At 54.9% G+C, this 24,491-nt stretch overlaps 7 protein-coding genes across 7 annotated transcripts; 3 read left to right on the plus strand and 4 right to left on the minus strand.

Annotated features, from left to right (window-relative positions):
- Positions 1–226: 226 nt before the first annotated feature.
- CC84DRAFT_315686 (uncharacterized protein) lies at positions 227–1,072 on the minus strand. Its single transcript, XM_018185826.1, has one exon. It carries the CDS (start codon positions 908–910, stop codon positions 335–337), a length of 576 nt encoding a protein of 191 aa, XP_018030936.1. The 5' UTR covers positions 911–1,072; the 3' UTR covers positions 227–334.
- CC84DRAFT_315685 (uncharacterized protein) lies at positions 1,073–6,951 on the minus strand. The gene is made up of 2 exons (XM_018185825.1): positions 2,599–6,951; positions 1,073–2,548 (listed from the first exon to the last, which is right to left on the minus strand). The coding sequence occupies exons 1-2, from the start codon at positions 6,805–6,807 to the stop codon at positions 1,235–1,237; spliced, it is 5,523 nt and encodes a 1,840-aa protein (XP_018030937.1). The 5' UTR covers positions 6,808–6,951; the 3' UTR covers positions 1,073–1,234.
- Positions 6,952–8,978: 2,027 nt separating this feature from the next.
- Positions 8,979–10,039, plus strand: CC84DRAFT_315704 (uncharacterized protein). Its single transcript, XM_018185828.1, has one exon. It carries the CDS (start codon positions 9,149–9,151, stop codon positions 9,707–9,709), a length of 561 nt encoding a protein of 186 aa, XP_018030938.1. The 5' UTR covers positions 8,979–9,148; the 3' UTR covers positions 9,710–10,039.
- A 2,293-nt stretch (positions 10,040–12,332) lies between these two features.
- CC84DRAFT_315695 (uncharacterized protein) lies at positions 12,333–15,307 on the plus strand. Its single transcript, XM_018185827.1, has 2 exons — positions 12,333–14,115; positions 14,162–15,307. The coding sequence occupies exons 1-2, from the start codon at positions 12,609–12,611 to the stop codon at positions 15,091–15,093; spliced, it is 2,439 nt and encodes an 812-aa protein (XP_018030939.1). The 5' UTR covers positions 12,333–12,608; the 3' UTR covers positions 15,094–15,307.
- A 3,492-nt stretch (positions 15,308–18,799) lies between these two features.
- Positions 18,800–19,603, plus strand: CC84DRAFT_1222075 (uncharacterized protein; the record flags this gene model as incomplete). Its single annotated transcript, XM_018183328.1, has 1 exon — positions 18,800–19,603. One exon carries the CDS (start codon positions 18,800–18,802, stop codon positions 19,601–19,603), a length of 804 nt encoding a protein of 267 aa, XP_018030940.1.
- A 72-nt stretch (positions 19,604–19,675) lies between these two features.
- Positions 19,676–21,595, minus strand: CC84DRAFT_1230736 (uncharacterized protein; the record flags this gene model as incomplete). The annotated part of the gene is made up of 2 exons (XM_018183700.1): positions 19,676–20,846; positions 21,018–21,595. Coding segments are annotated over 2 exons (1,749 nt in total), but the record flags the coding sequence as incomplete, so codon positions are not given.
- Positions 21,596–22,380: 785 nt separating this feature from the next.
- Positions 22,381–24,058, minus strand: CC84DRAFT_1102432 (1,4-beta-D-glucan cellobiohydrolase-like protein; the record flags this gene model as incomplete). The annotated part of the gene is made up of 7 exons (XM_018174964.1): positions 22,381–22,470; positions 22,524–22,805; positions 22,858–23,229; positions 23,284–23,660; positions 23,716–23,765; positions 23,820–23,847; positions 23,899–24,058. The coding sequence occupies 7 exons, from the start codon at positions 24,056–24,058 to the stop codon at positions 22,381–22,383; spliced, it is 1,359 nt and encodes a 452-aa protein (XP_018030942.1).
- Positions 24,059–24,491: the final 433 nt, after the last annotated feature.

The raw sequence follows: 24,491 nt of genomic DNA on the forward strand, positions 1-24,491 counted from the left end.
AAATGGTTGTTGATCCAACGCAGTATACGACGTCGACTCCATCGCTGGCGGTGGCCTCGGCGCCCAGTTTCCTAGAGCATTCCCGGAGCTCTCAGAAGATGAAAACTCGCCCTCCGTAGCCAAAGCCGGAATCCAGCTATCCTTCCGCTACAGGCGTCAAGTCGAGCTCCAATCACCCTCTCGGTACTGGCGGCAAGTCGGGCGCCAACTATCCTTTCGTTACTGCCGGCAAGTCGAACTCCAAACACGCTTCAGCTACCCCATTCATCTCGTACACAACTCTTCCTGCCAATTTCTCTCAGGTAACGGTCTCAGTCACGGCCACGGCCACGTCCTACAGCACACCAAGGCAAAGTCCCAGTCCGAGCAATGCTGGACACAGTGGAGCGCCATCGTCGCCGGGCAACCCGATAGACTCCCCCATTCCCGCTGGCTGGATCCCTCTGAGCGTCAGCACTACTGTCTCGACGAGCTCGATTGTCGAGACCGTTGTCGTGGTGCCGATGAAGGCGACGTGAGACTTCCTGCGCTGATGAGTTCTGCGGTGTGATCGGAGCTGGGAATGGGGGATGATGTGTTTGTAGATGCCATAATGACTCGTGGACAAGGTAATCGGTTTTTCTTCTGGTTGATCTCCTCTCCAGAAACTGCATGCATCTGTTCTATTCAGAGTGACCCGTTCGTGAGCCCTCGTCAACAAGAAGACGATTCTCATCATCTTCCTCTCCGCCGTCACCTTCGCGCCTGCCAGAGCCACGCTCACGTACACCATCCAGAACACACCATATACACAGTTATACATTTCAATTCCCAGCCTCGCGGCCATACTATACACTCTCCCCTTCACACCAACCTGCCCTACCATCCATCCATCAGAAGAAAACAAGTGAAAAAGCCGCAGATCATTCATGTAGTCATTACGCCAGCCATGTTAATGCCATTGCCACGCCAATGCTTCGCTTCGCTTCGGCCGTGAAAATCCATGCCATCCATCCAGTCCGTCCGTCGAAACTCCAGCCCAATAGAAGCCAGGTAAAGTTCGGGGGGCTTGGCTCCATATTTCCATTCCCGTGAAAAGGTGAGGTATCATGCAGAAACGAGCCTTACGCTCTCCGAAAGAACGCCGAGCAGAGAAAAAGAAACAGAAGAAAAAAGGTCTTGGGCAAGTGTGAAGTGAGGTATGCCGGGACACGAATGGTATACGATCGTACCGACGCAGCCCATCGAGCCAGGCCTACGCATCCTCGGGTAGGATCCGAGCAAAGTGCTTCTCCCAGATCCAGCCCACGGTGCGATGCGGATCGTCTTGATTGCGCGCGAGCCACAGCTCACCCTTCATACCAATGACGTCGAAGATCTCGCCCGGCACATAGACCAGGTAGGGAATGCCGCCCTCGCGACGATCGTGTGCGATGTTGAACTCAAACAAGCTCGCAGCCAGGAACAAGACCTCAGGCTCATCGGGATCAGAAGGAGTGGCGGGCAGCTCTTCAGCAGAGTTACGGCTAGACATTGGGAGAGCGGAGTTGAAAACGCCGGAGGTGCGGGAAGAGCCGGGCTGAGAGGGCTGCTGGGAGTGCGAGGATGAGGTGGTGGTGAGAGAGGGTTGGAGGAAAGAAGCACCGATAGAAGCGGGCTGCGCGAAAGAGGTTGTCTCGTCCCAGGTACCGTCGAAGCCATGGTTCATGTTTGTCCAGGCAGGGTTGCGGGCGCTGCTGTTGGATGCTCTGCCCGCAGTAACGGTAGATTCGCTAGTGTATGAGCCTGGAGCATGAGGCTGGTCATGAATACGATCAGAGGCAGGGCGCTCGCGGAACAGAGAAGATGCTGCGCTGGTGGTAGTAGAGGGCCCTTTGTAGCTGACCGGTGGTTGAGAGCCAGGACCATACGTGACGGCAGGCGAGGATCGGGGCGGGCCCTCGAAAGAGTGCATGCCAGAGCGCGAGCTGTTGTAGCCACCGCTGTTCCGATTGCGGCTGTGACGATCCATCATAGAGACCTCGCTGCCAATGGACTCAGTCCTCCTGGATGAAGATTTGCGTGACGAGGTATCGTCGGCCATGGGGATAGGGCTCATGTAGTTGCTGAGACTATTGATCAGGTCGTGGTTGATGATCGCAAGGCTCCTTGCAGTTGCCTCCATCTGGCGGAAGTCCGACTTGAAGCGTTCTTGGTACGTCTTGAAGTCGTAGCTAATCGACGTAGTATGCTGTGGCTCACTCTCTAGAAGTGGAAGGATCTTCTTGGAGCACGTCTTGTACCAGTCCTTGGAAAGGCCGATGAAGATGGTAGAGCAGAGACGGACAACCTTCTTGGTGAGTTCATACAGCATAGGCAGCTCTTGCTTGAGGGAGTCATTGATCGTAAGGAAGGATTTGGCAGTCTCCTCAAGCTTAGGGTCGATCTTCTCCTTGCGGTCGACAGCCTGCTTGTACTTGGCGTACTGTATGAGGAGCTTCTTGCGTTGCTCCATGAGTTTCTGTGGGCCAACCCATTGATCCCACACGCTCGAGATGGGCTTCATGACACGATCCCTAACAGCGGTTTTCTACGTTTACATTAACAAACATCACTCGGAGTGGAACGAGCGCAACTTACGTGCTCTTCGAGGGCCTTATTCTGGAGATCAAGATGTGCCATCGCCCATCGCCGCCAGGTGCTCTCCATCTCGGCATTGGCTGAAGGGCCTGTCTCGGCGACCGTGATGAAGCCAAGCATCACCTGGTTGAGTTGTACGGTCGACTCGGTCATGGAAGATAAGTACTGGTCCATGTCGGCGATCACGATCTGAATCTGGAAGAAATGACCGCCGAATTTCTGCGTCACCTGGTTGTATTCTTGATCGTCGAAGATGAGGGTGGCTTCTTGAAGAGTCTTGGCTTTCTCCTTGCTCCACCTAAGAGCTTTTACGATCGATTTGACGTTACGATCGGCGGATCCTTTGCCTTTTTGTTTCTTGCCCTCTGACGTTGCTGCGCGCAGCGTCTCCTGCCGCTTCTTCGCCACGTCAATACGCTCGGCAATTTTGATGATTGCATCCTTGGCCTGCTTGAGCATCGCCAAATCTGGGTGGTCCGCAACAGTTTTCTCGATGAGTTCTGAGAGGAGCAGGGGGTATCGAAGCATGCGCTGAACGGGTTTGATGAGAAGGGAATCTAGATCCCACGCAGTCGTGAGGTTGGGACAGTGCTGAAAGCAGGCCATCACCCAGCCCAGCAGCTCCGGGTTCTGCGTGTTGGCCTTGATGAATTTCGACGCGTCGTCGTAGTTGAGGTAGTACGTTGTATACACGCGCTCCATGCGGGGTATGAATGCCAGCATGACCTCTCCAACCTTGACCTGGCGGTCGTTCTCCGGCGTGCAGTGTACGAATTCATCGTATTCGGCTCCCGAGCTCTCTTCGGGCGGCAGCTGGTTGACAATGGGCCGGATGGCATCCTTAAGCGACTTCCACAGATTGTGGGAGAAGTTCTCTAGGTCCTTGCAATTGCTGAACAAGAGCTTGCGCTCCTCGTCGGTCAGTACCTCCTTGGACGTGCCCTCAAAGATCTGGTGGGCCACCATCATGTCAACGCAGAAGCTGTGCTCGGTCTTGCACAACTCCTCTATGACGCGGTAGCGCTTCTGTACCTGCACCACGGCCTTGCCGCGATCCTGTTCCGCGCTCAACCCCGGCGAGTCGAGGGACACCTTCTCCTGCAGCCGCTCAGGATTGGGCGACGTGGGCTCTGACGTCGGTGCCTTCTCCGTGCTCGGAACAACGCCTGTCATCATGGCCCCGCTCCCATCGGTGCTGCTGTACGTGTTGCGGGTTCGCTTCGGCGATTCAGGCGGCGGCGACCTGCTAAGCAGGGGCCTGTCATCGAGGCTGTCTGAGTCGTCGCCGTTGCGTCGTTCGGGTGGGCAGATGCGGCCGAAGACGTGCCCCATATTCGGCGGCGGCGGCGGCGGCGAGTATGCCGGCTTTGGCGGTGCGGATTGTGGCCCGTGAGGCGCCTGCTGTTGCTCCCGACTCTGCTGCAGAGACAGCCCTAGGCCTGAGCCCGCGTAGGTGGCTTCAGGCAACCGTTGGTACTGGATCTCGTGGGACAGCGGCGAGGACCAGTCTTTCGGCGGAGGATTCACTGGGTGCGAGATGTCGTTGCTGTGGGTGCGATCACGTGCAGAGAGACCGGAAGAACTGTCGGGCCGGCTCGGGCCTTCAAAGATAGTTGTCGTCGCTGACGCGACCGACGCACGCGAGCCTCGTGAATACCGCCTCGATTCTGAGGGAAAAATGATGGCGGTGCCACCGGGGAAAGGCTCATCTTCGTCCGGGTCCGCAGCAAGTTGCCGGATGCTGGGTGCAGATGCAGCAGGTTGCACAGGCTGTACCGCATGGGGCGTTGCGTCCACGTCTGCTTCTCCATCTCTTCCTACTGCAGCATCGCTAAGTAATCTCGCAAGATACGTCTCGGTTGCCTCTTTCGAGCTCCAGTCTCTGTGTTGGGCCACTATGGGAGATACGCTCTGTACTTGTTGCCACGACTGTTGCGCGATTTGCGGAGTGATCGTGTCTGATTCGTGGTAGACGTTCAAAATCTTGTTAATGACGCTGTAGGCCTCACTATCCAACGTGAACGAGTCCTTTTGCGGTTCCGGGGTCTTCGGGCCCCAATTGGGGTGCTGCTGGCCAATCTGGTGGAAGAAGGCCATGCTTGCTGAGTCGTCTGGCCTCAGCGTTCCTCGGTCAGCAAACGGATCAACAGGCGAATCACCAACCTCCTCGTCCAGATAGGATATGGTTCCAGAAGCATCCAAAGGTTCAACTCGCCAAGTTTGAGAGCCAATACTCAGCCGGGTTTGGTGCTTCGGCCGCTTAGGCGTATCGTTGTCCCATCCCGGGCTCGAGACTTCTGATCCAAGAGCGATGGGTATTGATTCCCGTACGCCAAGTTCGGATTTATCTTGTGTATCTTCTACGCGTGAGATCTCTGCCATGCGCTTGTTCGCCGGTTGGAACGTTCGCGCTTGCAAAAGTTCACCACCTAGCTGCGGCGCTTCTGACGCAGATGCGTCCTGGGAAATTTCCTGTCCAAAGGATGTTTTATTTGGGGGAGGCGTAGCCACAGCCTGTACTATGGGTGGTGTCGTCATAAAACTTCCAGGCATTCCCAAAACCGGAGATTCTTCAAAACTCGTTGCTGATGATAAAGGCCGTCCAGCGGGGGGTACCGAAGGTCCATCGGTAGTAAGGTGCAAACCGCTCTGCTGTTTATCCAATGCAGAATCCAAATGCTGATTGCTAAAATCCAATTCTAGTTGCACACCGGGTATATCCAAAGGATCTTCTTCGTCTTCTGAGGGCTCGACGCGTCTCACTGACAATCGCTTCTCTTCGTATCCGGGCTCGAGCAAGTGTGGTCGTTCCTGCACTTGCGGCGCGTAGCTTTCGCCAAAGTAGTCCTGCGTACCATGTGGATCAGCGCTCCTCGATCGCGAGCCTGGTGTCCGTTGCAAAGGCTGCCGCTCGCGTGAATTGCGAAGACGTGGAGACGTGGGTGGCGGCGGAGCGGCTATGACAGCCGCGACACTGGGTCCAGATCCACTGGTGGCCTGGGGCGACTTTCCCCGCTCACGATATCCGCGGTACGTCGCGGCCGACAGGGTGGGTTGACCTGCAGGTGTTGTGGATTTCTTAGAAGGCGTGCTAGTCTTGCTCACGGGTGCTCTTGCCGGGCGTGTGGGTGTTTCCTTGCCGTGTGCACGAGTCGCTGCCGTGGGCCGCATGTAGCTTGCGAACCTGGCGGAACGCGTCGAAGAGCTCGAATCCGAAGCTGCACTCATTCTTCGTGACGCGGGAACCGGTATTCGCGATGGCGGAGACCGCCGCCGCGGTGTTCTGTTATCTGACATAGGAGACTGTTGCGCATCACGGTCCGCACCCGGTCGGTGCGACGCCATGTCGGAGGCGGAGGGTTGGTGATGTGGAGGAAAACCGTCCGCGTGGTTCTCGGGCAAAGCGGGGAGGTCGTCTGTTACGATTTTGATGGTCGAGGTGCCTGGCTGCGGGCCCGGTGAATTGGAAACGGACTCGTTGGACAGTGCTGCGCCGTCGAATTGGGGGATCCCAAAACCTGGCGTTACCGCATCGTGCTCTCCTATCACTTCGCCAAAGAACGGTTGTCGGCTCTTTTCCTTCTCGCGCGTTGGTGAAGCCACCTTCTTTCGCGATGGTGCCTTGCGTGGACTCGAGCTCTCGACACCGTTGACCAGTGCGCCGTATATCTTCGCCTGTCGAATCTCCCGGGCGCTGGCGGGAGACGAAGGCGCAGGCTGTGGCCGTTCTCGCGGCTTGAGGTTGTTGAACTTGTACGAGCCGTAGGAAGCCTCTTTGGCTGGTTGTGCGGGCGATGAGTTCGTGGAGGCCGCCGGCGGTCGGACGGGTCGCGCGCGTGTGGATTGGGGGGATGATTCGGCCGACGTAGGGTGGTTGAACTTTTGTGCCATGCTCTTGACTGACGGTCGATTAAACGCGATCGAGGGGTTGGATCGCGGCGAGGTTGTGGAGGTCGCGGGACCGGAGACGGAGCGTATCGAGGGTTTGGAGGTCGAGCGCGCTGCTCCGTTGGGCGTCTGCTGGCGCTGGCGAGTGGCCGTCATGTCGCCAGACTGGGGTACCTCATGCGTGTGGGCGACGGCAGACTTGTAAAAGTCATCGGGAGCGTGTTCAGTGACTTCATCACCGCTGTCGAGCGACTGGACCCAGCTGGCCACGCCAGGGTGATATGCAAAGTTATGCATATGGGTATGCTCAGGCTCCGCCATGTCGAACCCCTACCGCACCATGATCCTAATTGCGAGGAGGGCACGAAGCGAATGGCGCGAATCAAGGCGAGCACGATGGCGACGAGAACAGGCAGGCCAATCAGCCTGGGGCGGTGAGGAGGGGCTCGCGGCGCGCTGAGCTCTCTCAAGTCGAGGCGGCAAGGGTTGCAGGAGACAACTCACCCACCGTGAAGCCTCAATCTATCGCAGGGTCGGCCAATAGCGAGCAAAGGCCGCCGGTGGCCCAAGTTTGCTCTGGGGCTGTTGTTTCAGCCTGAACTGCTCCGCGCTATCCACGAGAACAGAGGACGGCAGCCGACGCAACACCAGACCGAACGTCCGACTCTAGCGAAAGGCGAGGATCGGGGGCAGTGGGGGAGGAGGAGGGTGGGTAAGCATGGGCGAGGCGCGGCGGAGGTGAATCGTCGTCGGCTGCTGATCTACGGAAGCACGGGAGGGAGAACGAGAGCCCGCAGCTGCGGGCCAGTGAGCCAAGCTCACTGGCCGACCGTTGCTGTACCGAACTCTCCCCTGGCGCCATGGCGGGGGTCCGCTGCCAGACAACAACTCTGAGTGGGATGCACGAAGCTCTCGTGCCTACGACGCGACGGAGACCGTCACTGGAGCACTCGTTCGCACTCGCTGCAGTCCGCAGGCGCTGCCATTCATTCTGGCCGCACCCTGCATGCTCCCGATGCGCGATATCCAATGTTTGTGGAGAGAAGCTAAAAGTAAGCGTCACGGCAGCTCGTCCGGGGAAAGATAGGACGTCAGGGCCAGCGACCAGTGTCAGTGTCTGCCGCCTCAGACTCTCGGCGTCTTCTGCATCCTGTCTGCATCGGCCGCCAGTCCCTTATCGTGCACCCGGTCAACCTGCAACATAACAAGATTTGGTGTCACGGCGCAGTCGTGGATAGAAATCTCACACAAAGACTACCAATTTCACATCCCTGGCGTGCCTGTTGGCCTAGCCAACTTCGGGCGCCAGGCGGCCCAAAAACACGATTGGAACACCATCACCATACACACTTCCACCACTCACAATGCTGCCCTGATCCGAACAACAACAATGCGACTTGCGTGTCAATTGCGTAGGATCTTGCCAATATGAAGAGAACAGGCAATGTCCCAAACCCTGCCGGTCGCAACCCACGCCCTAAGAAACCCAGGCTTGCAACGAACCAATCTCCCGTCGCCACACCTGCAAGCATTGAGCATCCCGTGCTTTCTCGCATGTACTCCGAGGTGCTGTCGTTGCGCCACTATCTGCTGTCACGTCTGCCAGCCTCGTCTAGATCAAAGAACAGGCGAAGGAATTTGTCTCAACTAGGAAAATGCACCGGTCATCAAGACACTGCACCACGTGGTATTGACCCGGAGCTCAGCAAGCTACTCGACGCGACCCTGGTGGGTGTGGTACCAAGCCCGCGTGCAGGGAATCCAGAGGTTGCGGCGAGAGAAAGAGATGGAGACCTCGAGACCTTCACGCAGGAGGTAGCTGCCAGCAACGGTACCGCGGGCACTTTCAAGCCGGGTTATTTCCTGCAGGCTGAGGTAAGTCTGACTGCACAGGTGGTACAATGGGGAAGCTATGACATGTTTCTCCAAAGTCTAAAGTATACACAACGGCTGACAGGATGCAGATTGTGGACTTCGTGATCTGGAGGCTCTTCAAGCGATCGACGTCGTACAGGCCATCGCATCTACTCTGCCATGGCTTCCAGCGGTCAGGTGGGCATGCTCAACACGGACCACAGAAGACAGCCCACTCCATTCCCGGAGTATCATCATCTTTCAGGAACAATGGTGTAGAAACGCTAAAGGGGCCATTATGGTGTCGACTACACGCCGTCTTGGGCAAGGAAGGGCGAGTCATCATGATGGACATGCTTACGGATTGCGGCATTTTCTCACCTGTAGAAGGAAGTCAAGGAGATGGCAACCTGCTGCAAATGAGCGGTATCCCTATATCTGAATTGCAGGCTGTACCTGGTCTCGATAGTGTTCCTGCAGTAGTATCCGGCAACAGCTTTACAACTAGAAAGCCAAGCGGCTTGACGAGCGAGAACCGAACGCCAAATGCCATTACGTTCGTTCGAAATCGTATGCTGTATGCGCGTGCAGCCCTCAATGCGAAAGGAGGCGTTCGATTCGGGATGCGTCACATTCGTGAGTAACTTCGCTTTGGCTACAGTGCATCGCTAATTGAACAGATGTCTTGAATCGATTTCCAGACCTGGACAACCACCAGCAGACCGTGCACATACTGCGGCATATATTCCCGCGTCAGTATGGGTTGCACAACGTCTTTGCCTCGGTAGTAGACAAGCGCGAGACGACCATGGCGTTCAAGGACTACACACTACGAGAAAAAGAAATCCATCAGGCGATGTGCCGGGAGATTCCCGAATCCAAACGCACAAATGAGCTGGTTCTAAGATGGAAACAGCGTGTACCAAAAAGACTTCGTGGACAGGCGACGGAGTTGATCAACAAGCTTCGAAAGCTGACCAAGCGGTGCGCATACGTAGAACTTTTGCGCCATTATTGCCCTGTTGAGGTAACCACAACACGGTACCCTCGACGGACCAAGCTGACGCTCACAGGGACTCGATCTCTCTTCCAAACCGTGCTGGCGGAAAAGCGCACTGCAGCCAAAAGACCATGCTTCGCGGGGCGTGGATCCAGTGGAAGGACGCAAGGCCGACTCCGACTCTCTCTCCAAGCCTCGAGCCGTAGAAGATACCTGTTTCACAGATATGGCGTGTCCCACGGCGCACGTCTCCGCATTTTGCCGCGCCGTACTCGCCAAAGTCATCCCCAATGCATTCTGGGGAACCGAAGAAAACAAGCGCATGATCATGTTCTGGATAGACCACTTCGTCAGCCTCCGCAGGTTTGAGAGCCTCACACTGCATCAGGTGACGGAGAGCATCCAGGTAAGCCAATCGTATGCATGAAAGTCGCATAGACGTTTGACAGCCGTGCAGATATCCACATTAGCCTGGCTCCGGCCGCCCGGTCAAGATCCTGCTGCATCGATGGCTAAATCCGATCACGATAAACGCAGAGAGATCTTGCTGGAGTTTGTGTACTGGGTCTTCGATTCGTTTCTGATTCCGCTTATTCGCTCGAATTTCCACGTCACAGAATCGAATGTGCATCGCAACCGTCTGTTCTATTTTCGACATGATGTTTGGCGCATGTTGGCGGAGCCTTCCTTATCAAACTTGAGATTCAACCTATTCGAGGAAGTACCTACTGAACATGCTACGAGGCTTTTGTCGGTGAGGCCGCTGGGGTATAGCAAGATACGGCTGCTGCCCAAAAAGGTTGGCGTGAGATTGATCACGAATTTGAAGCGGAGGCAACAAATCGTAAGGAATGGTGTTACAGTTCTAGGCCGCAGTATCAATTCGGTCATGTCACCTGCGTTCAATGTCATCACCTACGAGAAGGTCAGTCCGACCCCTGAACAGGCCCGAACCAGCAAAAGTTTACTAATGACCAACAGTCGCTCCATCCAGAGAAGTTTGGATCGTCGCTATTCTCGGTGGGCGACATGTTCCCAAAATTGTCCACGTTCAAGCAGTCGTTGTTTGAGCAGGGTCTTGGGGGTGCTCCGCTGTATTTTGCGAAGGTTGATGTGCAGTCTTGCTTCGACACAATACCCCAGCAACGCCTTCTTGCCATGGTTGATAGCCTCTTGTCTTTGCAGGAGTACCATACCGGCAAGCATGTGGAAGTTCGTGCTCTGGGTCAGCTTCAGCGGCTCGACGGTCAGTACGTGAATCCAGTGCCGCAGAAACGCTATGTCGCACACAGCGCGGGCGGAAAAGACAATGCTCCATTTGACAGCCTGGTTCGAGATAATTATGTCGGGTCGAAAGCGAACACGGTGTTCGTGAACACAAACGCCCAGAGACTTGAGACGAAGGATGACCTGATGCAGTTGCTGCGTGAGCACGTGGAACGCAATCTCATCAAGATCGGAAAGCGATTTTACCGCCAGAAGACAGGCATACCCCAGGGCTCGATACTCTCGACCATCCTGTGCAATTTCTTCTACGCCGAGTTGGAGCACGAGGTCCTAAGCTTTGCGCTTGGCGGCGACTGTCTGCTGCTTAGGCTGCTTGACGACTTTTGCTTGATCTCGACTAACCGCGCGCATGCGGAGCGCTTCGTACAGGTCATGCATCGCGGCCACGCCGACTACGGCGTCGAAGTGAAGTCTTCAAAGTCGTTAGCAAACTTCGATGTGGCTACGGAAGATGGCACTCGCATACCGAGGTGTGTCTCGGGAATGAGATTCCCCTACTGTGGCGTGCAGATAGACATGCGCACCCTTGAAGTCAGCAAAAGCAACGCGCGCACCGGTCCGGCTAGTACGTGAGATGTTGACCGATGTCGACCCATTCCTCTACACATGATGACGAATTTGGCTAACGCTAGCAGACGTGATCGATTCATTGACGGTGGATTTGGCAAAGGTGCCCGGACAGACATTCCATCGCAAGGCGCTCAAGTAAGTAGTAGGATCCGCGGCGCTATAACGCTATTTGGAGCGCGTAGACGAGCGACTGTACCGAAACCAAGGACTGCGCAGTGCTAACTTGGAACAGTGGGTTCAAGATCCAATTGCAGGCCATGCTCATTGACACGTCGTTCAACAGCGTGGCAACAGTGCTAGCTAATCTGTACCAAAGCTTCCACGAAGCGGCGGTGAGGTGCTTTGAGTATGCCCGGAGTCTTTCCAAGGCGCGGCCAATACATTCCAGCTTGCTTATCAGTATGTGCCTTTGCCCAAAAGCGTAAGAGAAGTCGACAGCAAGTATCGCATCAGTAGCTGGGATGCGGCGTCGATCATCGCGCAACCCTGCTATGATCAATTGGGACTGACGCATGATTTCTACAGGCACGGTTGATAGTATCATGGCATTGGCGTTCGTAATGTTGCAGCGCAGAACGCGCAGCCGAGCGGCACAGAATGCGGAGAAGGTACGGGGCGTCATTTCGCGGAGGCAGGTCCAGTGGTAAGTGTGGCTGGCCCGGGCGTCTCACAGTCGAGCCGTTGCTGATGTACCACGGCTAGGCTGGCGTCGAGGGCTTTCCACTCTGTGTTTCAGCGCAGACAGACACAGCACAGCACGGTGCTGGCGTACCTCCGAGGCGCGCAGGCGGCAGTCCGACCGACTAACAAAGCGGAAAGGTGCATGCTCGAGGACGCCGCCCGCTTGGCGTGCATCTGAACCAGCGCGCGGATGGCCCGGAGGCCTGAAGGGTGCAAGTGCAATCGTGGCAGCCGAAATGAAGATTTCCCACCGCCGGGTCGAGGTCACTGGTCCTGGCGTGCATTGGTGTAGATGTAGATTCTGGATAGATACCCGTACGACGCCGACCATTGGCCGTTGGTTCGGATTTTCCTCGAGAAGCGGCCGTCGTGATGTAACCGATGGCCAACGGTTCGCACAGTGGGCGGCGGTCTCCAGCCACACCAGCCATCAGGTTTCACATCTGCCCAGGCTCCTACGCTCCCGGCGTCTGGAAACGCTTGCAGCACCTGTCAACTCCGAGGGATCCCTTGCGGCCTGAGTAAAGCGCCAAACCATGATGTAGACCTGCGACTCCCCTCACTGACCCGCACCTGCACTCCTAAATCGAAAGCATCTCGAGCACCTTCCATTGTCCAATTCTGCCGTTGTCGTTGATCCACGCTTTGTCCCCCGGGCGTTGCAGGGGTTGCTCGCTCCCGTCAGGGGCTTAGCCAAATTGCTTCCCCGAAATTGCGCCTACCATCCAAGATGCCTACCGCGCTCTTCGCAGCGCAACAACACCACGCATTCGGCGCTGGTCCACCGTTCGACCCGGATGTCCACTATATTCATTCCCACCCCGACAAGAGCCTCTACATCATTACCGAGTCCGACTATGTCTCTGCTCTAACTACGTCCCAGCGCACCGTCTGCGCCAAGCAACCTCCCACACGATACCTGGGTCCCTCTCGACGCATTGCCCTGCAGCAAAACAACAGCACGAGGAGCAAAGACCCTAGACCACTCATGGCTGCCGTCCTGCAGCACGCAAACACCATGCCGCTGGCCGCGCCGGGCAGCCCGCCCGATCTCACCAACTCGAAGAGCAGCAAGTCGAGCAGCTTCCACTCCGAGGGCCTCAGCGACATGGGGCCCAGCGACCTCTCTCACTTTGAGGACATCAACCTGGCCGACGACACGGGCCCATCTTCCTTCCCTGTGCCGCACTCGCCGAACCGTGTGCTCTACGAGGCTTCACGATCACGCAGCATTCCGCATTCAGCACCCCACTCATTCCGCGACCTCACAAAGGGATCCAAGTCACGGCCGGCGGCGATGAAGATCCAAACGAGCCACAACCTGCGTGCGGGATCACAGCTCCATGCACCAGCGAAGCAGCTCCGGAGGGGCTTCTCGTCGCCGTCCGCTCCTTCGCTGGCAAACATCACCAACCTGCAGGCACCCGTCCGCCGCTCGCGTTCCCCGTCCCCGAACAAACCACTACCTTCTTCTTCGTCTACTTCCTCGCAGCGTTCGCTATCTCGCAAGAGCTCACGGAACCTCGAAGTTTCTCCTTCAATGGCTTCCAGGAGACAGTCATGGCAGCACACGGCCCGCAAGACCGCTAAGGAGCGGGAGGCAGAGTGTGATGTCGACGATGGAGACGACGACCTCCCCGAGGATGCAGTCATCTGGAATGTACCCATTTCGCCGCGACCTGCACAGGAACGCTCCCCTGCACCTTCCTCGTGTGGCAGCCCACCCCAGACTTCACCCAGCCCCGCGACAAGCCGCCCAGTCTCGCAACGCGGCGAACCGCTCTCCAAGACCTCGTCAGCTTTCTCAGAACGCCGCTATCCCTCGCAGTCACCGGCCCCCGATCCCAACAAAGAGAACGAGCTTCCTGCGCTGAGCCGCCAGCCGACACACACATGGGAGGAGACATACGGAGCGCTTGACGCTGATGCACGGAAGCTTACAGAGGCGCTCGAGGAATACCAGACCGAGGTAGAGCACCAGCAGGAAATCAAGCGGCAGCAGCCCTTGTCGCGCTCGTCATCAGTTGGAGACTCCGAGGCAAAGAAGAAGAAGAAAGCGGTTCCTCTGCCGCCAGTGCGGAAGAGCGACCCGCTAATCGATCCGTTTCAGCCTTCAACTGAGAAGGAAAAATACCTCTCGCGGACTCGCCCCTCCTGGTTGCCGCCTAAAGATCCCAAGGAGGAGAAGAAACATCTGAAGGAATACCAGAAGATGTTGGCGCGGATTGAGGAAGCTGGTAAGTACCTCCTTAGGTTACAAGCGCCCACCCTAACAACAGCCAGAACGTCTCGAAGCGAAGCGTCAAGAAGACGAGGCCCTCGCACGAGAAAAGGCAGAACGAATCAAAGCCGAATACTGGTCTAGCCTTCTACTCCCGAACTGGGAGCAAGAAATGTCTAGCCCCGAACTCAAGGGCTCGCATAGAAAGATGTGGTGGAACGGCATCCCTGCCAAGCTCCGTGGGGATGTCTGGAAGAAGGCCATTGGAAATGAGCTCGAGGTTTCTGAAATCACTTATAGCGTAGCCCTGGAGAAAGCTCAACTGCAGGTCAAAGAGCTTGGCGCTTCCGCTCTCAATGGCCGCTACGCCCAGATCGTGGAGAACACGAAGAGCGTCTTCCCGGACCTGAAGATGTTCGCCCCCGAGACACAGGAATTGCCCGAGCAACCGCTCCACCAGGAACTCGTAAACATCTGCGTTGCCTACAGCTCGTATCGCTCCGATGTTGATACCACCGTCGGTATCCACCACGTAGCTGCTCTGTTTCTCCTCAACATGTCTGCCGCAGATTCTTTCGTTGCACTTTCCAACATGATGAACCGCTCTCTACCACTCTCTTTCCTCCTTCAGGATATGATCGCCATTACTGCGGCATACGACACCACGCTCTCAGCCCTGAGAAAGAAGAGCCCGAGCATGGCGAATCGCTTGACTGAACTCCGCGTCGAACCTCACGACTATCTGCTCCCGATGTTCAGCGGGCTTTTCTGCGACCGCGTTTCTATCGAGCATGCCGCCCGGATCATGGACGTGTACACCATCGAAGGCGACAAGATTCCTCCTCGTATTGCAGTTGCACTCATGGGCGCCCTTGAAGGCAACTGTATGGGCGGAGAGGCCGGCGATGTTGTAGAAGTGTTGAAGACAAGGAAGCTTCGCGAGAGCCCCGATGAGTTTATGGGCAAAGTGTACGAGGCGGGCAAGAGCTCGTAAGCCGGGAGAAAGAGACAAGAATAGGAAGATGAAGACATAAAGGAGATATGGTGCAAATTACCGAACGGAGCATAGACGGGCGGAGGGAGTGAATATTTTGACATTTCGACGCGAATCGCACTCGGAGAGCTTGACACGCGCCTACCTTCCACCAATATCAAACATCCTTATCAGTGCTGGAGACGGCCAGACAGCAGCAGCAAGAAGAGTAGGACACGACGGATGACGACACGAGCATGAAGTCTCTTTTTCCCTGTATTATCTAAGGCGGCGCTCCGTTTTTGCGCGCGCAACTGCACATTGCACAGCATGGATCATGGCGTTTCTGCTGCTTCACAGCGTATACCTGTTCTGTTCTTTTCCTACAGTTACACCACACCACTTTCCTTTGTTGCTTCTACTAGTGTATACTACGGTGCACGCAAAGCTACTGTGTAGTCTTAAATTCTAAACGGAATGGATAGTCGAGCGGGCGCACCTGGCGGGTTGCCCGCGTACAATCAATAGTACATATCGCATATTTGGGTCTTTTGCGCGTGATCAGGTGTCTTTGCCTTGCCTTACCTTTTTGACGTCCTGTTTGCGGAGCCTGAACGTGAAGACGAGGAGGAATGCGCAGCGGCAGACGAGCCCGAGGCCCTTTCTCGCCATACCGCTTCTGGGCACCTCTTCCAGTAACCCGGAATGCGCGCGCTCAGGGACCGCTTCCAGGCCCACCCAGCTCCCCCCTTCCTTCCTCCAGTATCTAAATCCAGCACCGCATCGGACATTTCTCCCTCGTGGCCTTGCTTACCCTGCGTGCCACGCCTCCGAGCACCCCTGTCACAGTGCGCCGAGCCTCCGAACTCCGAAGCAAGCACCGCCACACCCCGAGACCCTTTTTTAGATGGCATGGAAGGGGCGAGGCGACGACAAACGAAACGCAATGCTTGGGGGTCTGGGGGAGAAGAGTGCATGAGGCAGGGTGGGGAGGCCGCGAGGCTTGGTGGTGCTTGGTGGGCGCTAGGGTTTCAGGCGTGTATGATTGACGGGTGAGGCATTGTGGGGTAGATGAGGAGGGGCGGACGTGTGTGAGTGGCGGTGAGGTGTTGCGAGGTGAGGGAGTTTGGAGTGCGGTTTGGGAGGGGAGGATGCGTGTGGTGGAAGGTCAGGCGGGCGTCGGGTGGACCTTGCGGAGGAATGGTCACAAGGATGGGGTGTGTGGCTGGTGAGCTTGGGGAGGAAGTTCGCTGGGTTATTGCTGGATGCTATCTAGGTAAGAGCGGTGTGGCTGCTGTGAAGGGCGTGGCAGGCGAGTATGCTACTGGATGTCTAATCAGGACACGGCCGCTCTGTGCCTCAATTCTCACTCGTATGTACACCGCCCTCCAGCCGGCTGGCCAGTTGTCATTACTCACTCCATATCTGGACTGTGTAGCCCCGATCTTGTGGCTGGTCTGTGTTCTTCATAGGCCTCTACATGTGAAGTTGTGATCGTTGTCGAGGCGAGGACGGCGACTAAATGGTAAAGGCAGACCGATTGAGGAAAACTCACTCGCACTTGGGCGAGACGTGAGGAATCGAGGGGAGGTCCCTGATCGATACAAGCGACGACTCTATCAAGTATCAGTAAACTGTGTGCGAATCCTGAAGACTTCAACCCATGAGACTCCTAAGAAAGGAGTTCGAGCTCAGAAAACCACCGAAGACGTAGAAGTACACGGCCCGGGTAGGAGCACAATCTTCGATAGACCTGTCTGGCGTCGTCGATATCCCTATTAGATACTACCATAGCCAAAACAAAGAGAGCTGGGGCTCTCGGGACAGACACAAGCGCTGGCTCCTCTCGGGCGGGGAAACGCCCCTACCCTGACGAATCCTAGGGATGTGAGGTCGGAAGACCATCACACTGTAATCCTATGACCCCAGCATGTTCCTTTCGGGGCCTGTGTCCTGCCCGCTCGGGACCGAAGTGTTGGGTCTGTTCTGGGCCGAATGAACGCAAACGAAGTACGACGAGCTTAGTTTGCTTGCCCATCATGGCTGGGCTTCACAGGTTAGGAAAGAGAAGGGAATAAGGGGTTGGAGAAACGCAACGAATGTTCGCTCGCGCTCGACGTAGGCGTGCTGCTCAGGCTACCAGAGTTCAGAAGCTTGGGTTTATCCGGTGTTGACAATATGGTCCCATGTGTTTTATTACCAGCTTTGTTCCCGGTCGTGGCGACGGGGTTACGACGACGGATGTTGTTGTCGGGTTGCGAACTGTCAGCAGGGCTACGTCGTACTTCAAGCAACCACGCGAATGGAAGAATGCTCGAGCCGAGGAGATTGCACGGGTACGGTTGCGGGTAAGAGCCCAGCATGGGACTCTCTGGCGTAGTCATCGGGCTTGCAAGCCGAAGTGTATGTCCCAAGTCTTGTCACAATGGGAAAGGACAAACATGTACACCTGTCTCGGCTCCGTATGGCCGGTTGTGTTAAACGATAGTCATAAACGTTGGAAATCTTTGGTACACGGCCAAATCAGCGTACCAGTCTGTCACGTGTCACCAGAAGACGCTATCTATATGGTATCGTACGTTATGGCCCGCATTGCAAAGATGTCTGAGCACAGAAGACCGTAGACAACAGAAAGGCATTCCTCGGGCGATAGCCAGCCACCTCGATATCTATCCGGCGTACTGCGGTGAGACCCTACAGAGACAGAGCAAGAAACCCGCTCTCTCGCCGTCGAACAACCTCCAATGTGGGAGGATTGGCCGTCATCAAAGCAGCCGATGGCGTATGATGCAAATACGAGGCAGTGTGGTAGATGGACGAGAAGTTCAATGTGGGCGTAACGTCTGCCGTGGTTTGGAGTTGAAGAGAAGTTTTCAAGGAACATGAACAAAACTTGAGAAGTGAGGGGACTAGTGACGGTGCCATCGACGCGACTTCCCTGTTGCTCACCCAGCAACAGTGCGCTAATCCATGTCGGGCAATATCTCGACTACTTCTACCTACACGCTGTTTCACGAGGCGAGCCATTGTATTCCCATGCTGCCTGAACATTGATTCGCCGTCACGGGTACCAAATCTGCTACAAGATGCTAGAACCGCTGGAGTTAGATCACGTTCAACGTCACGTTCAAGGAACAAACAGACTATGGCAATCTATGCGTATGCTCTGAGGTACTAAAGGGCCAGGCACCTATTGAGCTACCGTGCTTTCAACCACGCTCTAAGTTCATACAAGTCTTTTCAAGCATACCGAGAAATACAACATGTATGCCAGACATTGTACGGTTCCTTTTGCAGCTGCAATCGTCCCATAATGTGGTCCTCCTGGGATAAATCATGCGTTCCTCTTTGAATTACAATCTCCAATAGCATAATCTATCCTAGCACAGCTCGTAACAAGTTGGACTTGCCTAGATATTGCACACCTAGGTAGTGATATGCAACGATGTAAAAGAGACACAATAGGGTCCGCGAGAATGCTGCATTGCAACGACGCAAGAAAGAAATTCCAAGTATATATCTACACATTTTAGCTGTTTCTATTGTATATTTCGATTAGCGCGTGCCTGAAGGGGGTTTCTCAGGTGAACGCGCACTCACTCCCTCAAAATTTGAAGCGCGTTTGACTCTTGTAGCTCAACGATAGACTCTTTCACTCTCTCGCACAAAGCCGCAACACACTCTACTTCTTCTTCAGTCTACCAATTATCTCACTCCACAAGCCACAATGGCTCCTAACTTGGTCCCCATCGAAGCCAACGGTCCCCTCTCCGCCGCCAAGTTTGACGTCGTGCCTTCCGCAATGCACGACCGACTGCAGACCGATTTCGAGCATGCATGCTCCAAGTACACCAAAGCCGCCGTCGAGGCGCCCGCCGCGAGCTATGGCACGCAATACGAGATCAAGAAGGCCCTTATCTACATCATCCCGAAGCACGAACCTGAAATCACCACCATCCAGACCGGCTTCGCGTTTGCCGAGTCCGCAAACATTGGCTTGATTGGCCTCGTTATCGACAATCGCGCCATCAATTTCGCAGAGCTCTGTGCTTCGCAGTGCGATAGCAGTTCCGCCGAACAGCAGCGCGCTCATCCTGGCTTCTTGGAGTGCCACGCCGTGGATAGCGGAGCCCTTAGCTGGGGCATTGACGCTTTCGGTTGCCTTTCGCTCTGCATTCTTGTGCAGGGAGAAGCACACGAGCTGAGGCGCGAAGCCTACTTCGTCCAGCGAGTCTACGCCAGGGGCGAAGACGGTCCGCGTGCGGGAGGCCTATCGAAGTCGAGCGAGCAGGAGTCCGCCCCACGTTCTGGCTTCAGCTTCAGCATGAAGCTGCCTGATGCTGTGGTGAAGGGAAAGATAAAGGCAAAAGAGGCGGAGGACGAAGATCGTCTTGACCGGATGATGGAAGCGGGACCACCGCAGAGCAAGAAGCCAGAGTTGCCCGAGTTGTCGTGGGAGGAGTACCAGGCAGAGTTCTGGAGGTCGCACGGCGGCAAGCCGAACTATGAGCGCACCACGAAGAGGTACTGATGGAGCACAACTAGTACGGCAAATATAATAGTTTAGGGTATCTATAGAAAAGAAAACAGCCTCACCGAGGATTTATGACATGCTCTCGTCCCAGAACTGCACTCCTGATTCTCTCTTCCCCAATGCATAGTCTATGTTTATCTGTGAGACCACCTTCCTTATATCACTGCCTAGCCTCGTACCGCAGGTGGTGACCATTGTCTTCGCTAGCATCGTTCGCGGTACAGCAGCGTTCAGTATAGTATCAGTGTCCGGTCTTGTGCCATAATGTCTCGACAAGAATGGTGGCAACTGTCGTACTCTGCTTTTACGCTCTTGGTGCTGCTGTAGCGCACACTGGCATCTCTCAGGCTGTCTCTGTGCCTTGCGGACCAAGTTTGATAGTTTAAATCTGGCCCAGTAAGATGTCTCAAGTTTATTGTCGATAGATTGTAACTCAGAGAGGCAGGGTCGTTGTTCCTCCGTCCTTTCTTCAACATAGGTGTCCTCGCTCGAGCGACTGCTTCTGTCACTACTTGTTCGTGGGCTGTTTTGGAACGTATGTGTCGACTCTGCATCCGAATTCCAATCATCTGGATTGTTTGGATTCCTGATTCGTAGAGGGGGCTTGCCAATGAGCGATCTTCCTCTAGAGCGACGCAGGTGTGCAAACGGGTCGATGTCGCAGGCGTCCGGCTCTGTGGAGGCAGAACATGTGATGTAGAAGTCAGCTTTCACCGATATACCGGAATCACGAAGCGCAGTGCTATTCCTGCAAAACAGCTCGGTGATGGTCGACTCGAAGACTGGCTCGATATGCCTGTTCACCCAAACGAAGTGAATTTGTCGCGTACGCAGACGCCCTTTGTTTGCAAATGAAAAATGCTCAAGGTAGTTGAGAACCGACAACATAAACGATACGCCTGTCGAGGTGGAAAGCATGACTATGTTTTCGTAGTCTTCCCAAACTGGGCCTTCTCCGTATGGGCCGTCAATGAACGCAATGAGCGAAGAGCTCGGCTGACTTGCGTTTGGACAGGGAAGAGATCGCCACTGGTCACGGTAGTCTGCAAGTCTTCTAGTCAGTCCATCGTGCGCTTTGACCATCAAGATCATGTCGTTCGGTTGTGTTGTTGACTCCATGGGTAGCAGACCATGCTCTTCCGCATCTTGGCTTTCAATTTCCCGTCCATTTGAAAAGTCGGAGCACGTCGCTGGTGTGAAAGGATGTACTTCAAGCGAGCCTAGGCGTGGGAACCACATCCTTACATGCTGGCCAGGCTTCCACTTGAACGGCAGATCACTGAGTCGCATCACTGTCGTCGACTCTGGGGCGCCTTCACCCCCAGTTGTAACGAGCGGCGCCACCATCTTGATCGGATGGCCCATAGCTAGCACGTGCACCTCCCTAGCTGGGCTTGGGCGTCTCCGAAACTTCTTGAATTTCGTTCTGATGGGACGGATGGTCATGTTGAGTAAGAGGTACCCAAAAGTGACAAGCATCTTGTCTGTTGCAACAAGTCCAATGGAAGCATAGATGGGCAGTCGCGCGTAACTGGGAACGTGGTTGAACGCAAGTCCCAGGAACACGATGGTCGAGATCCAGTGGTTGATGTAAAAGAAGCGGTACCATCTCTTTCTTACCCCTATGACGCTCGAGACGGCAATCCAAAGCAGCAACACATACGCCCCGGCGCCGTAACGGACAACTTGCATGGCGTCGTCATGTGAGCTTGTGAGCTCAGACATCGAGATTGAGGATAGCATGATGGCCATATGGGTAGTTGCCGAGACAAAGACCATTCTTCCTACGAATTTATGCATCCAGTTGATGCGCTCGTACGTCAGACCGGTGAGATAGTTGAGAGGACCGCGTTTCGCCGAGAGAAGGTAGACAAGTGGGATTTGTGAGATTGTTGTCCATGCGGCACGGAAGGCTACATCATCTGTGAAATGGAAAGTGAATGTTGGTGCGTCAACGCTCAAAAGCATTGCGATGATGATGGATGTGTACGCCTATGAAGGGCGTAAGTCAGTAAAGGCCCGCTACAAAGTTGTATGTACATGGTGACCGCGTAAGATGCATTTAAAACGGCAAGATGGCACCTACTGTCAAAGAAAATGCACGGCCCAAAGAGACATGAGCCAGCGGCAGCGAGACCAAAGAGATGCCTCGCGCAAGCGCAGCTCTTCTTGCGAGCCAGGCAGAAAGAGATGCATGCCACGTTAGCCTAAGACTTTCGTTGTGAACACTACCAATATCAGCGCGCATCTCTTTGGGGAACTATGGTGGCTTTACCGTCTGCACCACCATTTCATTGTACGCTGGAGCCATATCGCGAAGACCGTTGCGCATATCGCAACCCAAAATAGTTCCGCAATACGCCTATTCGCCCTTCCACGATGATTCAAATGGTGTTCATATCTCAAATCATCCATTGTGTTGGAGTTTGCAAGAATAACGAGGGCGATGGTTGCTCAAAAACAGATGGCTGCGTTGAAACCATAGGCTGGTTTCAGGCTTGTTTCGCTGCGAGCAACACCCTCGCACTCCGCGCTGACACCGAAACAAGCATAGCGCGAACACTTGCAGTGGGAAAGTCTTGACGAGATGTAAGAAAAATAATCATCATAATACGCTCTGATAGAACAATCTCAATTGCGTTGGTTCTGAGGACATCGGCCTGAACAAGTATGTACAGAAGCTGAGGATGTTTACTACGAAGACAATCGCGCGTCAATTTTTCCTGGCACGCACTGGATCCGCTCGGTCGCCGCTGATGAGTAGCCGAATTTATCTAACCAAAGGTGGAGTTCAGCGGGCCAGTCTTGATGTTGCTGTAGATAACAGAAGAATCGGCGTTCTTGGACTCTACATCGGCAGGTACCTGGACAAAGTCAATACACAGCCACCGTCAAACTTCGAGGAAGAACCACTTACACCGGAGCCGGTCTCACACTCGCCGCGGCCAATTCCGGGCGTCGATGCATCCTTGTCCGTGGGGTAGGTAGAGTCGAGCCACAGCATGTTGGAGTAGTGGTCATCCCACAGAGACATGACGAGCACCATACCCTTCGAAAGTGCCGATGCCATGTTCGCCATTCCGCCCTTGTCCTTGAATGTGTAGGTGTCTCCGAAGACCTGCTTCTGCTGGTCGCAGAATTTAGTCGTGATGGAGTTGCCTTCAACGCCAGAAATCGCGGACTGCGAGTTGGGAATCACCTAGCAAAATTGTCAGTAACTGGATGCAATTCATAAGCATTACGAGGCTTACCTTGCCGCCCTGCACATAGAAGCGCTTGATTTCCAGATCGGCACCTGAGCCGACAAATTGAGTGACCACAGTAAATTTCTTCGAGGTATCCACAGTCTTGCCCTTTCCGTAGAAGTCTTTCACTCCCATACGGTAAGAGTTGAAGTCGCACCCGTCAGGATCGCATACACCTGCATATCGATCGGCAGAGTATGTTCCACCGCATTTGTCGCCGTCGCACCGGCTCTGCTCAATTGTGCTGCAAGAGTGGGGTGTGACAGCAGTCGAAACACTGTTGGCCTCCCAGATATCCATCTCAGCGCAGCAACTTCCATGGCCACCAACGCCGGCATTCTGATCGTTGGAAGACGGCTTCCAGCCCTCGACATTGCCCTAACAGAGTATCAGCTGGCTGTGCGATTTGTCATACCTGGAAGTCATATATACCTCGCCGTTAATGAACTTAAGGTCGCGCGGGCATTGCGCATCGCAGTAGCCAGTGCCGTACTTGGCACCAGCCTTGTTGGTGGAGTACTTTTTCATGCCGCCATCGGCATCCATGGAGACAAAGTAGAGGGCACCGTTGAGGCCGCAAGGAAGATTCGAAACGTCGACATCAAACGTAAACTCTGTGTTGGCACCAAGCTTGAACATCTCATAAGTAGAGTCGTCCTTCATCATGTAGGTGCGAGAGCCGATGTTAGTGGAGTAGGATCCTTTGGTTACGAACTTCAACTGCAAGGAGTTGCCACTTGCAGTAATTCCATAGGTCCCCTTGTAATCGGCGCCGTCAAGAGCACAGTTCGTCGCACATGACTTGTTGTCTGGTAGTAATATGAGTAAATGTCTGCCTGAATCTCACTTAGTCGCATGTTCTACCTTTGCAAAGCGTCGAGTTCCATTCGTTTCCGGTGTAGCAGTTGTCGTAGCTGCAGAAAGTAATCAGTCACAAGTTCGGCGGGGTGGAATTGAGGCCGTCCTACCCGGACTTGGTGTGGAGCCAACGCCAGTCTGATAGCATGGATAAGTATGCGATCTTCTATTGCGCGCACAAGAACTTACTAGCGTCAACGACGACTTTGCCACTCTTACTGGTACAACTGCCCTTCGCCGTGCATTGCTGCCATGTCATTGAAGGGTGTGTCTCCGATTGCTGGGTTCCCACCAATTGGCTCTGAGCCACAGCGAGAAGGGACGACGCGATAGTGAGAAGTCGATACATGATGGAACTTGCGCAATCGATGAAGCCTGTGGCGTATCCTGGAGCAATTGGGAAGCATCTGCTCTTTATAGGCGACCCGGCAGCAATCGTCGAATGATGGCACCGACCTTAGCTATTCAATTTGAAGGCCGTCGCGGAACGACGGGAGGTAGATTCGTGCTACACTCGTTCCTGTCAAATTAAAAGCCAGTTTGCAAAGTTGTGGGAAGTGTGCGCAGATTCTGCCGGTACATCTTCAATCTGGAGGGGCTCGCTAATCGGAGCGGAACGAATAGTTTCCCAAATGGAGGCGGAGAGACGAATGAGGGCCAGGATTGAGGACACAATTTGTGACATTGTGCATAGTACGAGCCCAGTAGATGGAGCTTTGAGGGGGCTCGTGTGTGCCCCGAAGCATGAGCAGTGATATGCACACCTCGTCTGCGCATATTGA

Source organism: Paraphaeosphaeria sporulosa (assembly GCF_001642045.1).
Source record: "Paraphaeosphaeria sporulosa strain AP3s5-JAC2a unplaced genomic scaffold CC84scaffold_12, whole genome shotgun sequence".
NCBI lineage: Eukaryota > Fungi > Ascomycota > Dothideomycetes > Pleosporales > Didymosphaeriaceae > Paraphaeosphaeria > Paraphaeosphaeria sporulosa.